General features: G+C 39.9%; 2 protein-coding genes across 2 annotated transcripts in view; both read right to left on the bottom strand.

The window, feature by feature from the left end:
- LOC106699439 (nesprin-1-like) overlaps positions 1 to 13,913 on the bottom strand; it is a 49,370-nt gene extending 35,457 nt beyond the window's left edge. The window contains exons 1-7 of the transcript XR_002826143.1: positions 13,474 to 13,913; positions 9,176 to 9,312; positions 8,781 to 8,958; positions 8,132 to 8,314; positions 6,107 to 6,250; positions 5,591 to 5,746; positions 3,896 to 4,060 (exon numbers count right to left, since the gene is read on the bottom strand). The gene's annotated coding sequence lies outside the window, so the exon portion shown is untranslated. The remainder of the gene's footprint in view (positions 1 to 3,895; positions 4,061 to 5,590; positions 5,747 to 6,106; positions 6,251 to 8,131; positions 8,315 to 8,780; positions 8,959 to 9,175; positions 9,313 to 13,473) is intronic.
- A 64-nt stretch (positions 13,914 to 13,977) lies between these two features.
- Positions 13,978 to 15,085, bottom strand: part of LOC102439917 (nesprin-1-like) — a gene marked incomplete at its 5' end in the record, with an annotated part of 39,019 nt that continues 37,911 nt past the window's right edge. Inside the window, one exon of the mRNA XM_023743646.1 lies at positions 13,978 to 14,046. Within this exon, the coding sequence (XP_023599414.1) occupies positions 13,978 to 14,046 (69 nt within the window). The remainder of the gene's footprint in view (positions 14,047 to 15,085) is intronic.

The raw sequence follows: 15,085 nt of genomic DNA, 5'->3' as shown, positions 1-15,085 counted from the left end.
CCCACAGTCCTGGAGGTTAACTGTTATTCTCATTCTTTTAAGAGATGTCTGCTATCACCACTCTTATTCAACATAGTACTGGAAGTCCTAGCCACAGCAATCAGACAAGAAGAAGAAATAAAAGATGTCCAAATTGGAAAGAAGGAAGTAAAAGTCTTATTATTCTCAGATGACATGATATTGTACACAGAAAACATTAAAGACTCCACCAAAAAAACTACTAGATTTAATAAATGAATTTGGCAATGTAGCAGGATAGAAAATAAACACCCCAAAATCAATGGCTTTTTTGTACACCAATAATGAATTCTCAGTAAGAAAAACTAAACAAACAATCCCATTTACCATTGCAACAACAACAAAAAATTAGGATACTTTGGAATAAATTTAACCAAGGAGGTAAAAGATTTGTACTCCGAAAACTACAGGACGTTGAAAAAAGAGATAGAGAAAGATATAAACAAGTGGAAGAATATACTGTATTTATGAATTGGTAGAATTAACATCATTAAAATGTCCATACTACCCAAAGCAATCTACAGATTCAATGCAATCTGTATTAAAATACCAATAGCATATTTCACAGATCTATAACAAATACACCCAAAATTTATATGGAACTAAAAAAGATTCTGAATAGCTATAGCAATCTTGAGAAAGAAGAACAAAGTTGGAGTAATCACAATACCAGATATCAAGTTATACTACAAAGCCACTGTAATCAAAACAGCCTGGTACTGGCATAAGAACAGGCATATAGATCAATGGAACAGAACAGAGACCCCAGAAATCGACCCAAGCCATTACACTCAATTAATATTTGATAAAGGAGGCAAGAGTATGCAATGGAGTCAAGACAGGCTCTTCAATAAATGGTTTTGGGAAATTGGACAGATACATGCAAAAAAATTGAACTAGACTACCTACTTATACCATACCCAAGAATAAACTCAAAATGGGTAAGAGACTTAAATGTAAATCGTGAAACCATAAAGTTCCTAAAAGAAACCATAGGCAGCAAAATCTGAGATATCTCTTGTAGAAATATGTTTACAGACACATCTCCTAGGGCAAAGGAAACTAAGGAGAAAATAAACAAATGGGATTACATCAAAATAAAAAACTTCTGCACAGCAAAAGAAACCATCAACAAAACGAAAAGGGAGCCCACTGTATGGGAGAACATATTTGGCAATGATACATCTGATAAAGTGTTAATATTCAAAATATATAAGGAACTCATACAACTTAACAAAAGGAAGACAAACAATACAATTAAAAAATGGGCAAAGGATCTAAGTAGACACTTATCCAAAGTGGACATACAGGTGGCCAAAAGACATATGAAAAAATGTTCAAAGTCACTGTCATAAGAGTGATGCAAATTAAAACAACAATGAGGTATCACCTCACACCTGTTAGAATGACTGCCATCAACAAATCAACAAATGACAAGTGCTGGCAAGGATGTGGAACAAAGGGAATCCTAGTACACTGCTGATGGGAATGCAGATTCCATAACAGCCACTATGGAAAACAGTATGGAGTTTTCTCAAAAAATTAAATATGGAACTGCCATTTGACCTAGTGATCCCACTTCTGGGAATATATCCTAAGAAACCTGAAGCACCAATCAGAAAGAATGTATGCACCCGTATGTTCATAGCAGCACAATTTATAATAGCTAAGATCTGGAAACAGCCCAAGTGCCCATCAGTAGATGAGTGGATAAAAAAGCTGTGGCACATTTATACCATGGAATACTATGCAGCAGTAAAAAAGAAGAATCTTTTATCCTTTGAGACAGCATGGAGGGATCTGGAGAGTATCATGCTAAGTGAAATAAGCCAGTCAGAGAAAGACAAGTATCACATGATCTCACTCATATGTGAAAACTAAGTAACAAAATTAACTGATAAGCGGAGTGGCTCCAGAGACACGGAAGCATGGAATAGAGTGTGGAATCTCAGAGGGAAGGAGGGGGAGGGTGTGTGAGTGGGAGGTCATCAACCAAAGACCTTATATGCATGTATGCATAACCCATGGACACAGACAACAGGGTGGTGAAAAGGCCTGGGGCAGGGGGTAGGGGCGAGCTGGAGGGGTCAATGGGGGGAAAAGGGAACATATGTAATATTTTCAATAATAAAGATTATATATATATATTTAGAGCTCCTGAATATTGTAGAATGATGTGCAATTGTGTTGAGCCTTGGACCTCTCAGGCTGATCAGGTGAAGGATGTGAGAGTCACCTGCTGGTGAGTGGCAATAAGTAATCACCTGTCACCTGCTGGTCTCCGGGGGGCCTTGACTTTGCAGCTCTTAATTATTCTCTGAATATCCCTTTTTTCCACCAACATTTTATTTTACTGGTTTTTGCTAAGGGAACAATAGACTACAGAGGAATTCATGAATTCTCAAAAGCTACAGGATGGAGAACTTTATAAATGTGAAGGCCTCTAGCCCAACAAAGAAAGAACTGTAACTAATTTTTTATTTATCTTTTGTTAATCCTTACCCTAGGATATTTTTCCATTGGTCTCTAGAGAGAGTGGGAGGGAGGAGGAGAGACAGAGACATTGGTGTGTAAGAGACATATCAATTGGTTGCCTCTGTATGTGCCCCAACTGGGACCAGGGATTGAGCCTGCAACCGAGGTTCATACCCTTGGCTAGAATCAAACCCTCAACCCTTCAGTCCATGGGCCGATGCTCTATCCACTGAGCCAAATTGGCCAGGGCTATAATTTATTCTATATATTATCAATTTACGTACTTCAAGTTCTTCAAAGGCGCTCATCTTTTTATTTAACAAGAAAGTGTGAATCAAAGTTACAAAACTGGTGTTATCACCTAAAAGGCAAGCTTCTTTTCTCTCCCTGATCTGGGCCTGCCAGCCTCTGCAGTCAGCCTCAGCCGCTCACTGCCGTCATGAAGGGACTGCTGGCTCTTCTCACTCACCATGCTGCTTGTTTACTCTGGCTTTTGCTCATGTGGCACCATTCTCAACTACCAGTTTAGGTTCCCGACTTCTTGAGAAACCTGCTCTGGCTCTCATGCCCATCCCTCCTGCCTGGTTCCACTCCGCGCCTATAACCACAACCCTCTCTGCTGTTACTGCTCTCTGTGCTTCAGCCACAGTGAAAGCCTTGAGGACAAAGATGATACTTTATCCATTTTTGAATCCTTGGTATTAAGACAGAGTTACAGTCTCCTAGAAGGCAGTATATGAAGGAGAGAAGAATGAATAAAGAATCACTGTTTTGCCATAAATGGAAGATAGAACTAATATGTTGGGATGGGAGAGTTGACTAAATGATGTAGGCAGGCAAGGAAATTGAACAAGATGAAAAATGTCCTGCCCTATAAAATGGTTCATTGAAATATTTTCTCAGAATAGATGTGTCTGTGATGTGATTTGAAACTAGCCTCTTGACTGGCTATCGAGCAAATAGCCACATGTGGGTTATTTTATTTTGTGAAGCATTTATGTGTGAACCTGTTCCTAATGATTCAGGAAGGCTGAGGCTAGCCCGCCCTATGTGAAAAGAGCTTTCTGCGAGGTCCCGTGGCGGGAGTGTGACACAGCAACACCAGGCAGATGGAGACTTAAGACATTTTGAGGTCCTGGCTGGATGGCCAGTTCGCTGGAACATCATCCCATACACCAAACTGTTGTGGGTTTAATTCTTGGTCAGGGCACATACCTAGATTGTGGTTTCAATCCCCGGTTTCGGAAGGCAACTGATTGATGTTTCTCTCTCACATTGATGCTTCTCTCTCTCTCTCTCTCTCTCTAAAAATCAATAGAACATACCTACGGGGGAGGATAAAAAAATAAATTTTGAGAAAAACAAATCCTGTCCATTAGAGACATTCTCTAAAGATGCGTACCTCCAGCTTGAGCATCCTGCTGTCCAGCACGCTCTTGTCGGAGGTGGGGTGGCAGTAAGACTCCAGCATGTGAACCACGTCTGTCATCCAGTCTTGCAGCTCTTTCACGCCGAGGGAGAACTGACTGTGTTCTGCAACAATTCTATCCAGTCTCGACACTTTCTCCTGGAAACGACAGACATGGGTTTCCCACTGTCCGTTCCACAGAGACCTCAGAGCCGGAAGCTACTCAAACTGGCAAGCTAGCCGTTTGGTTCAAATAACTCGAATCGGCCATAGGCTCATACCCTGCACGGATATGATGCCAATCTGCATTAATCAGAGAGATGTGTGAACTCTTTCTAGTAAAAATGTGAGAATCATTGGGTCAAAAGCAGAGAAATTACAATTTACTGTCCCTAAACTTAGTTGCTATTCTTCTTGATGACAATTGTGATTTTTTTTTCAAACAGAATCAGTACAATTTCTTCCTATTGCCTCATCTGGGAGACCAATCGAAGTGGTTTCTAGCTTTCACATAATCACACTTGGCTCCGCTCATACCACATGACCTACATTGTTAGCAAGAGTTCCAAAAAAATAATTATCTGAGATTTAAATCTTAAAAGTTGGGGACAAAAATATTATTTTGTTCATTAATTACAAGTCATATCCAACATAGTGATGTTTATGAATATAAACTTCAGCTTTTACCTCATTCAAACATCTATTGATATTTGGTATCTAAATAAATACAAAGGAATAGAAAGATGTCCTTAATGAATTCTAACTTTAGATGTGTGCCAGATTTTCTAAAGACAAAAGGAGTAACTTATTCATAGGAAAAGCATTTGTGTAAACATAGTCTATTTACTCCAAGTCTATATTAGTGTGACTGTGTCAATAATGTTTTATTGAGGATCTAAATTAGCAGACCAGAAGTGAGTCCACATTAAAATGGGCGAAGCCAAATTAAAGACTAACTTACAGCAGGATCCCTACATTCTAAGACCTGAAATGCAAAAGACAAATATAGGGAACAAATGTCACAAAGCACACAAAGCTTCGAGTAGGCTTGCCCCACCAAGTTCAAGACTGGCCTGCGTCATGCCAGCTGGACGCTCTAAACAAGATCATACTGGGGTCCCATTTATGCCTTTCTAGGCTGTTAGAAAAGAAATTTAATCAGTTAAACAAATCAATGCCCTTTTTGAGCTCTGCTCTGTTGATCGAATTGAAAATCTCAATCAACGCATCCTCGAGTACTATGTAATGAATATAAAAAATTTAGACAAACTTAACAAAAGGATCCCCAACTCATGTTATTTAGTCTACAAAAATTTAAACTGCTTTGAGTTCTTGTTTTTCTAAAGTAATTTGATCCGAGTTTCCCTAGGCCCCAAACTGAATGTTGCCTCATGTTGGGTTTTCAAAAAAGCTCCAGCGAACGTGCCAAGTCAGTAGAAAGGGAATACGCTGTGCGCTATGGAGACCGGGAAGTCTCTCTGCTTCTTGGACCCTCCCTGCTCTGTTTGGACAACCACATTGAGATGAATCAGCACAAGTAATAGACTCGGACTGCAAGGCTGGGAGCAGACTCACAGGCCTTACTCCTGACCTGGGCTTGCACCCTGCCCACCCCCCACCCCTGCCCCCCTCGAGACTCCAGATGCGTGGCGTGTCCCACACTCACACACGGCACATGGCGGGCATTACCTTTGTCACATTGCTTAGCGCTAGATACTGAGCAGACAGCTGCGACACTCTGTGCATAAAGCTCTTGCTGGCAGCTTGACCTTCCCACAGCTGCTGCGCTTTCTCTTTTAGCCTGTGGAGCTGAGGCGCGTAGCAGTTTATTTCCTCAAGGACAGACTGAAAAGCACAAGCGAGTTACTAGTAAGAGGCTGGGGGACAGCACATCGCCGACGGAGGGAGCTCTGGCCCCAAGAGCATGGACATCAACACACACTGGCGAGCAATAGGGGTGCCCTGGAGGCGTGACTGTTTCCGGGCTGGACACAGCATAGGCTGCAAGACACAGACAGATCCACCTCCGGGGACAGCTGGGCAACGCACTATCTGTCAGAAACAGGGACAGGGGACGTGCGATCTCAGACAGCGTCATGGAGTTCCAGGGGCTCACAGGCACCTGGACACAGGGATGTGCACAAGACGGGGAGGATGCGCACAGGACGGGATTGTAGACCTGGCCGTGGGGCCCAGGGTTGTCACCTGGAGCTTCTGCTGCTCCCTCCTCTTGGCCGGCAGGTCGTACAGGCGGTTGCTGCTTTCGTGCACCATCTTCTCAGTTTTACTCAGCCAGTCCTGCACGGGCTCGGCGCTGACTTCGAAGTCCTTCATTTGGATCTTTAGATTCTACAGGTTTCGGATGAGATTAGGCACACGGTAAACTAAGCATCTGGTCTTTATCGCTTTGCTTCATTGCAAGCAAAGTCTTTCAGTTGGCATTCAATCTGGCCCTACTGTTCCCATCCCCTTCTTTCCCTGTTACCAATATCTGGAACATTCTATCCTTCACCTTGGCACTTATATACTTTTATAAAAACATATTTTTCTTGATTTCAGAGAGGAAGGGAGAAGGAGAGAGAGATAGAGACATCAATGATGAGAGAGAAGTATTGATCAGCTGCCTCCTGCATGCTCCCCACTGGGGATGGAGCCCGCAACACAGGCATGTGCCCCCACTGGGAATCGAAAAGTGACCTCCTGATTCATAGGTCGATGCTCAACTATTGAGCAATACTGGCCAGGACACCTGTATAATTTTTGAATATCCTTTAAGAGCTTTTTATGGACCTACTTTTTTTTAAAAAAATGAACTTTTCCCTAATTATTCAGACCGGGTCAGGACTCAAGATCAATTTGCTTAGTATACAAAAATATCACTATTTGGCCCTAATCTGCATCACCAGTCTTATCTTTGGTGCTTTTCCCCTAAAACCCCATGCGGATGGAACTTCTCAAAGTCCCATTCATAGGTGGCACTTATCACTCCCCGGACCCGTACATTCAAGTCCTTCTACCTGAAGTGCACACCTGCCTTGCCAAATTCAAAGAATGTTTAGCCTTCAAGGTTCAGTTAAGATTTCACCTCTCTGGAAACTTCCTCAACTTCTCCAAATAGAGTTAATTGCATCTTCTTAAGTGACTATCATATGCTGAGCATGCCTGCATTATATTGCAATCATCTGTTCATGTACTGTTCCCTTCTCTAGAAAGTGAGTTCTTTGAGAAGAGGGGAAAAAAAAACCCTTTTGTATTCCTAACATAGGGTCTGGATCATAATAGGCAATATTATGTGTTTTACTAATAGGAAGGAAGGAAGGAAGGAAGGAAGGAAGGAAGGAAGGAAGGAAGGAAGGAAGGAAGGAAGAAAAAAAGGAAGGAAAGAAGGAAGTAAGGAAGACAGGCTATTCCTGACCTACCCATCAACTGGGCATCTCTTGAAGCAGATAATCTCACTGTCAATGGCAGATGTACTACCCTCAACAGCAACAGAGCTCAGACCACATTGCATTAACAATCCCTACAGAGTTAAGAGTAAATTTCTAGGCTCTGCACAATGATTATCATTCCCTATTAAATGGGGGATGTCTGCCATGAAAGACTAGCCACCTTTTGCCAGGAAGTGTTGTTTAAAAAGGAAAAAAAAATACTCTCCATGTCTCTAAATTTTCTTCTAAGAGGAGAGTTGGTACATAAAACAGACTGCTTCATAAAAAAATTGCATTGTGTTAGTAATTATGTTATGATTATAATAAATTCAATTTATATTGTATCTAGATAAAATGAAATTGTATGAACATTGTTGCTTTGCATAGTTAATTCCTAAGATCTACTATGTACTTGATACTTGCATTAGTTATAATATGCCTTCTCATCTATAGCATTTGGTAGCCTTACAGAGATATTTCTGTTCATTCTCCTAGAACAACTCCCCAAATTAAGGGATTTCAAATGAAAGATTAAGTGATATGTTTAAAATTAAAACTGGTTGTTCCTACAGTCTAGGTTAATAACCCCTACTATGCAAGAAGCTACTTAATTCCTCAGTGAGGCTCACACTTTTAGCATTGAGCTGTTTCTAAGTGTTATCTAGTCATTCATTTATGTTCAGTGAGAGATGAGCAAAATCATTGACAAGGGTACTTGGATATGTTGAGAGTGTGGTTTAACTAACACCTTCACTACCAACAAACAACACAGAATGTGTCCAAGTAGTTGGTTATATTATACCTCTAGGATAGATTCCTTTTGGTGAAGATTTGAATGAAAATTTTTCCAATCCTCTTTTGCATTTGCAATTTTCGCCTGGATACCGTTAGCTTTCTCTTTGGTCAGCAGAGAACTCAAAAGTTCCCCTTTAGATAGCATCACATTTAGCTTGTGCTGTCCATTCTCACTTTCTGATGAAAACTCCTATAAAGAAAAATGTAAGAGTAGACATAATAAAATGCTCTCTGCTTCAAAATACATTGATTTTCTATTTCTTTCTCAATAAAATCACAGAGAAGGAATAAACAATTTTTATTGTATATATTAAGCAACGGACTCTTTTACCATATCTGAACATTGGGAATAATAATCTTTTGTACCTCATCTATTTACTGTGAAAATTAAATTAGAAAATATGCTTAGAGTGCTCAGGCACAATGCTTGTCGCATAGAAAGAGCTTTTATTATTTCCTAAATCCCTATTAATATATATAAGATAGCATGCATTTATATAAATGGACTAATTTCTCTTCTTGCACACAATCATTTCAAGCAGGGATTTATTTGAAATTTGAGTTTCTTAAGCAAATTTTAATATGCTTCTAAAACAGTCAAGAGACACATTTTTAATTCCCTTAAGTTTCACTATTAGAATTAATAACATTCTTACCTGTATTTTCTGAAGACTTGTTTGAACTTCACTAATATTTTGAGGTATATCAAAACATTTGGCGGTAGTGATTTTTGCATTAACCAACCACTGCTGGAAATCCTTGAAGGCTCTTCGAAATCTTTGCTGCAAAATCTGTTCTTTATTCTGACAGCCCTTGGATGCTTGCAAACAAAGACTAAAACCATGATTGGAAGCATTTAATAGGAGGGAAAAATGATAAAGGAGATTAATGTTTGACAGAATAAACAATTTTTGGAGTATGCGCTCATGTCATTTAGTAACGGATTTAATGATTAATTTATATTAATGTTGAAATCAGACCTTACATACATAAACTTCTAGCTTCTTATTTGTATTAAAACATTTTAAATACCAATAAGGTTCATGCTTACCAATTATATTCTTTAATCAAGGCAGAAACTTTTCCACTGTATGGACTCAGGTCTTTGGAAAATCGACAAAGTTCATTCAGCTGAGACTTGAGATCCTCTGTCTTAGGCTCTGCTTTTTGTAGAGCATCCAGTATCTCCTATTAGAAATAACAAGACAGAGGGGTAAGCATTTAAATTAGGTAATTTCCACATCTTCATACTGTAAATGCATCAATCACATTATAAATTATTAGCGAGGGAAGAAGCAACATACAGAATCAGTAAAGAAATGAGGCCTAGTTTCAGGATTCCCCCATGGCAAGTAACTTCACGTGGCTGGTTGTGTGTCCTTTTCTAGCCATAGGTAGGCATTCTGGGATGAAATGCTGCCAAGAAGTCAAATGATCAAGTGATCAAAGAATAACATAAAGTAGGATGGAAAAAGAAAAGCGAACCAGTCTAAATTGCTTAAAAACAATCTGATTAGATGTCAGCGGATATTCATATTGTTTAAAATGTAAAAAGAAATCCTTTCAAAGCAAAGCAACACTTATTTTGGTACTTGTGCACAACAGTTAATGTTGTCTAACACATAACATTAACTTTCACATTAAGAAATTCTCATAGTCCACAGGTCTGATTTAAGTAGCAATTGAATCATTTCATAGTTTCATTCATTATAACCATCAAATATTTACTAAATGTCTGCCGTGTGCCGATCATTTTGCTGAATTCTGGGACCCCCGACATGACCAAAGGTATGATTCTTGTACCGTATTTGAAGAGCTCACAATCGAACGGGTGGGAGAGGCACGTGAAGAATGAGTTCTGTGACTGTCTCTATCCAAAATAAAGTCTTGGGACTTGACAAGCACACTTCTGAAATCAAGGCCATGGTCCATGGCTACACAGGGGATTGTCACACTGAGCAAATGACATTCTGAGTGTCAAATACACAAATTCTGGCACCTTGATAAGTGCCTTATAAGTAAAATTAGCAGGTAAATGACTCCCAAATATTTAAATAGGAGTGTGTGGATAATGGTATCACCAAGGTGAATAATAATAACAAAGATGAGGGACACGAAGATGAGTAACTGCTCAGAGAGCTGTTGATGTTACTATTTTTATTCCCAGAGATTTTTATCGTGAGATGGCCTAGAATTGTAGAAAACCACACCTCTCAACACGCCAGGTGTGTGTTGCACTCCTCATCCTATAAATGGAACCTCTGTCTTCCAACTGATCTAAATCAGAAAACTGAGCATCACCATGGCCTTGCCTGGTTCCCTCTCCACTCCACCCAACAGCTAACGAGGGCTGGTCTGTTCCATGTCCTAGAGAGAGAGCTCTTTTCATCAGCTACCTTTGCATCCTGACTCTCACAGCCCCCATTCACATCTTTGTCATTTCTTTCTAGAATGACACAGTATCCCCTTAATTTGAATTCTGTTCTCTGGTTTTCTCTCCTGTGCTTTCTTGTTCCTCAGTGATTTTGTACAATGGTGCCATTTCTCCACCTCACCTATCTGGTCCATTTGTAACCAGACCTTAAGACTCAAATAACTCTTCCCCTAAGGATTCTCTGTCTTCCTTCCCACCTCCCAGGGCCTCTCACTGAGGACACAGCACCTCCTGGCACTCATCACTAGCGAGTGTTTCTAATGGGTTTGAACTTGTTGGCCTTTCCACCTGGACTGTGGCTCTGAGAGGAGGGATGGTGTTCTCTTTACTTTAAACTTCTTTATTTAGCTTAGTGTCGGGCTAGACCAGTGATGGCGAACCTTTTGAGCTCGGCGTGTCAGCATTTTGAAAAACCCTAACTTAACTCTGGTGCCGTGTCACATATAGAAATTTTTTGATATTTGCAACCATAGTAAAACAAAGACTTATATTTTTGATATTTATTTTATATATTTAAATGCCATTTAACAAAGAAAAATCAACCAAAAAAATGAGTTCACGTGTCACCTCTGACACGCGTGTCATAGGTTCGCCATCACTGGGCTAGAGGCATCTAAAATATTCTTATTTGCAAAATTCATAAGTAATACTTAGAAACTTTCTCTCTGAAAATCCAAATGCTAAACTAGTAACTACTATTTTACATCAAATTGAATCTTTTATTTAAGAAAGAGCATTATAAGAACCAAAGAAACTGACCATGCACCAGAGAGGTAAATAACAAAACCCAGAGATATCATGAGTCACTTACACGTTAGGTGTTGTCAAAAGTGAAAAGCTTTGACCAAAAATTTACACTAAACTTTTTTCTGTAATGTGATCATACATTAAAGCATATTAGAATATTTCATTATATAAATATCAGGTTATACACCTGTGTTTCAGTTAAGTCCTGGAATGAATATTTTTTCCTTGGAGGTTAAGAAAACTCCTAAATTTCCAACACAATTAGCCCATGGATATTAAGAGATATGAGTTTTGGAACACAGTGAACAAGATTTTTGTGTGCCATGATTTTATATAGTTTATAGATAATGATCCATTTTTATTTTTAAAAAGATTTCTTGAGTGTCACCATTTCATTGCAGAAGAGAAAGCAAAGGCCTGTGACGGCTCATGATTATTATTAGGATTGCTAACAATGACAGGCCCTTCCTCACAGCAAAACAAAGCCATGTGAACCCTAGCAAATCCATTATTTTGTAAAACTTTCCTAGGCTTTCATTGTAATGGGAGTATTACCTCCATTTTTTAAAAATTATTGTTCCCAGCTTTACTGAGATGTGATTGACATATAATATTGTGTGAGTTTAAGGTGTACAATGTAGGGATTTAATACATTTATATATAATAAAATGATAACCACCACAACATTAGCTAACACCTTTATCCCATCACATAATTATATTTTTTTATTATAGCCATTTTTAGATAAAATGATATTATTAGAATAAGAGAAAATCTGAGTATTTAGAGGTCATGTAGTATTGTCATCAAAAGCAAGCGCCCCAGAACCAAATATAAAAACAGATCAAAGCTCAGACTGTTGTCTTTGAATTGCTTGCACCATTAAAAACCTATATTTACTTTTGCATTACCTTTTCACAGGCCTCACCTATTATTTTTACTAGTAGAATCAATATAAAGAAATAATGATAGCTCAGAATAGTCAGATAATTTAAATACCATCAAATCTTTCTTTTTTAAAATTTCACTTATATTAATGGGGGAAAAAGAAGGGAAACAGAATGAAAACATCCTAACAGATGTTTTTATATCAGAGTCAACAGTACTGACCACATGCAATAATCACCAAGGTCCTTGTCCCTGTTTTACAGAACTGCTTTCTACACTTTATTCTGTGCTTAACCCTAAAGGACACGAAGGGCATCGAAACAAAATATAGTCTATAAGCATATAAGTAAAATAGCATAAAGAGATAATTAGAAAGGTTCCCTTTGCGGCACGCTATCTTTGTTTCAAATACTTGACTTAAAACAAGACAATGTTGGAAATACTACGGGAGTTCCCTACTGGCTGGAGCTATTTTGAAATGTTTATAACATAAATAGCCACAGAGAAGGTTACTTTACTAAAACTTCCTTTTAAGGACATCCGCGATTCAGAGCATTATTAAACTGCAAATATCGAAAGAAAGTCTTTCCAAGATGCCATTGAACAGTAAAGACAGAAACGGGATCTCAAGCTTCTGCCCTTTCTTCACTACCCCCTTTATGCTTCCCTTTCTCTCATTCTGAAAGAGCTGCCATTAGTTAAAAAAAAAAAAAAGTCCGGAAGGCAACCCATGAGCATGACATAGGAGTTCTGTGAACCGTTAATTCCAGCACAGCTGTCAAACTCCACACAGGAGAGCTGATCAGGGTGCAAACTATTAGTTGTGTTTTCGGGGGCTTACCAAATGTGTCTTTCAAAGCTACAAATTCAATCATTTAATTGTTGGAAAGAATTCACTGGCAGGAACGCAGCTATGACTCTTCGTCTATTTATGCCTCTACCCACAGGCCATTTTTTTCAGACTGAATGGCTGAATGCGATATTACAAACTCTTGCACCAGAAGAATGAAAGTAGAATGTTTCCACTAACAATAACTGTTTTCAATGGTAAATAATAACTTCTTCTCTCCTCTACCCTTGTATGTAGAATAGTTTGACTTATGAGAAAAGAAAACAGATCTGATTTGCAAATTTAATTAGAAACACTTACTTCTCCCAAGTCTGAATGTTGTGTTTTTAGTTAGCAAGAAGGTTTTCAGTTGTTTTGTTTGTTTAGCGACGATGAGAACCAAACCAAATTTCTAGCATAACCACCAACAGAAAACAGGAAGCCAACTTACGCGGCCCTTCTCCCAGCTCTCCACTATCTCCTGATCTGTGTTCTTGCCTTCCAGGAGGGCTAGCTGCTGAGCCCACGTTGTGAGAAGGGTGCTGAGCTGCTCCAGGGCCTGCTCCAGTGCGGCCACTTGGCCTGAGAACGCCTGCTCCGAAAGGGCCATCTGGCTGACCAGGCTCTCCAGGCTGCCCTGCGTCTGGAGCACGCTGTCTTCCCACTGCTTCCAGTCGGCGCGCAGGGCCTGCATCTCTGCGTCCAGGAGCTCGCTCCCGCTGGCCGCTGTGTGCTGCTTCACGGCGGGAGCCAGGGACTCCACTCTGCTCAGGCGGCTGGCCCCAGTCTCTCTGGAATCCATCAGCTCCTGTAATGGAATATCACCATGGTAACCGAGGAGGCCGAGTCCCAGCAGGCTTCCAAATATGTACAGAGGGGCACCCTGTCCTGCTGGGGAGTTTTAGCCAGTGTGCCACAGGGAGCCAGAGTGCAGCCGCCCGCCCACCCCCCGCTATCACAGCAGAGAATTCCCATCCTGAGCACCAGGGCTTCTGGCAAAAGAAGCTGTGGAATCCGAAACGGCCTGAAACAGACGAAACAGGGACCCTGAAGTCAGGCATTGTTTGAATGTGTGACACTGCGTTGGCCCACAGTGCACTGCTCCTATAAATAAGCAAATCCATATTTCCTCCCACACCAGCGGTGTTCAACCTTTTGCATCTCATGGCACACATAAACTAATTACTAACATGCTGCAGCACAAAAAATATATTAATTTTTTTGCCAATCTGACAAGAAAATAGATACAATTTTGAATCATTCCCACTGCATGGCTATTGTGTTGGCTATTGTCACTTTTCATTATTTGACAACCTAAGGGAAAAGAGGTCAGTGCCCCGGACTACATAGTCAGGTATTGCATGTTTTAAAATTCTTGCAGCACACGGGTTAAAATCACTTCCTAAACTGACAGATAAGTGAACAAGGATTGAAGCAGGACTGTGCTCTGCTCAGGGTCTCTACCCCATTTTCGCCTCCTTTCACAAGGCGGTAGCTTACAAATGGATGGATGGATGAGTAAATTAAAACATTACTGAGAAATGTGCCAAAGAAGTATTTTAAAGGATCACACAGATAATAGAAACTTAAAAAAGTGCCTTTTTCGTAATTATCACATTTAAAACGTTCTATATGATTTAAAAAAGATAAGCCTTTCGAAGTAAATCTTCAAAATATAGTTATTACTGTTATCATCATCTATTGCATTTATGATTTTTATGTTCTGATCTCTATACATTAGAACACAATTTGAGTGCGGAATCTCAGAGGGAAGGTGGGGGAGGCTGGGAGGGTGGGAAGTGATCAACCAAAGACCTTGAATGCATTTATGGACACAGACAATAGGGTGCTGAAGGCCTGGGGCTGGGAGCAGGGGTGGGGGTGAGGGGAGACAGGGGTGGGCTGGAGGGGACCAATGGGGGAAGAAGGGGGACATATGTAATTCTTTCAACAATAAAGAATTATTAAAAAACACAAACAAGCAAAAAGAACACAATCTGAGTCCTAAACTCCTGACCACAGTTACACTATTGGTTCCTCATCTAAAACTTAACCATTCAGGA

The sequence above is a fragment of the Myotis lucifugus genome, unplaced genomic scaffold (assembly GCF_000147115.1).
Source record: "Myotis lucifugus unplaced genomic scaffold, Myoluc2.0 scaffold_405, whole genome shotgun sequence".
Taxonomy (NCBI): domain Eukaryota; kingdom Metazoa; phylum Chordata; class Mammalia; order Chiroptera; family Vespertilionidae; genus Myotis; species Myotis lucifugus.
This window is presented reverse-complemented; position numbering and strand designations above follow the sequence as displayed.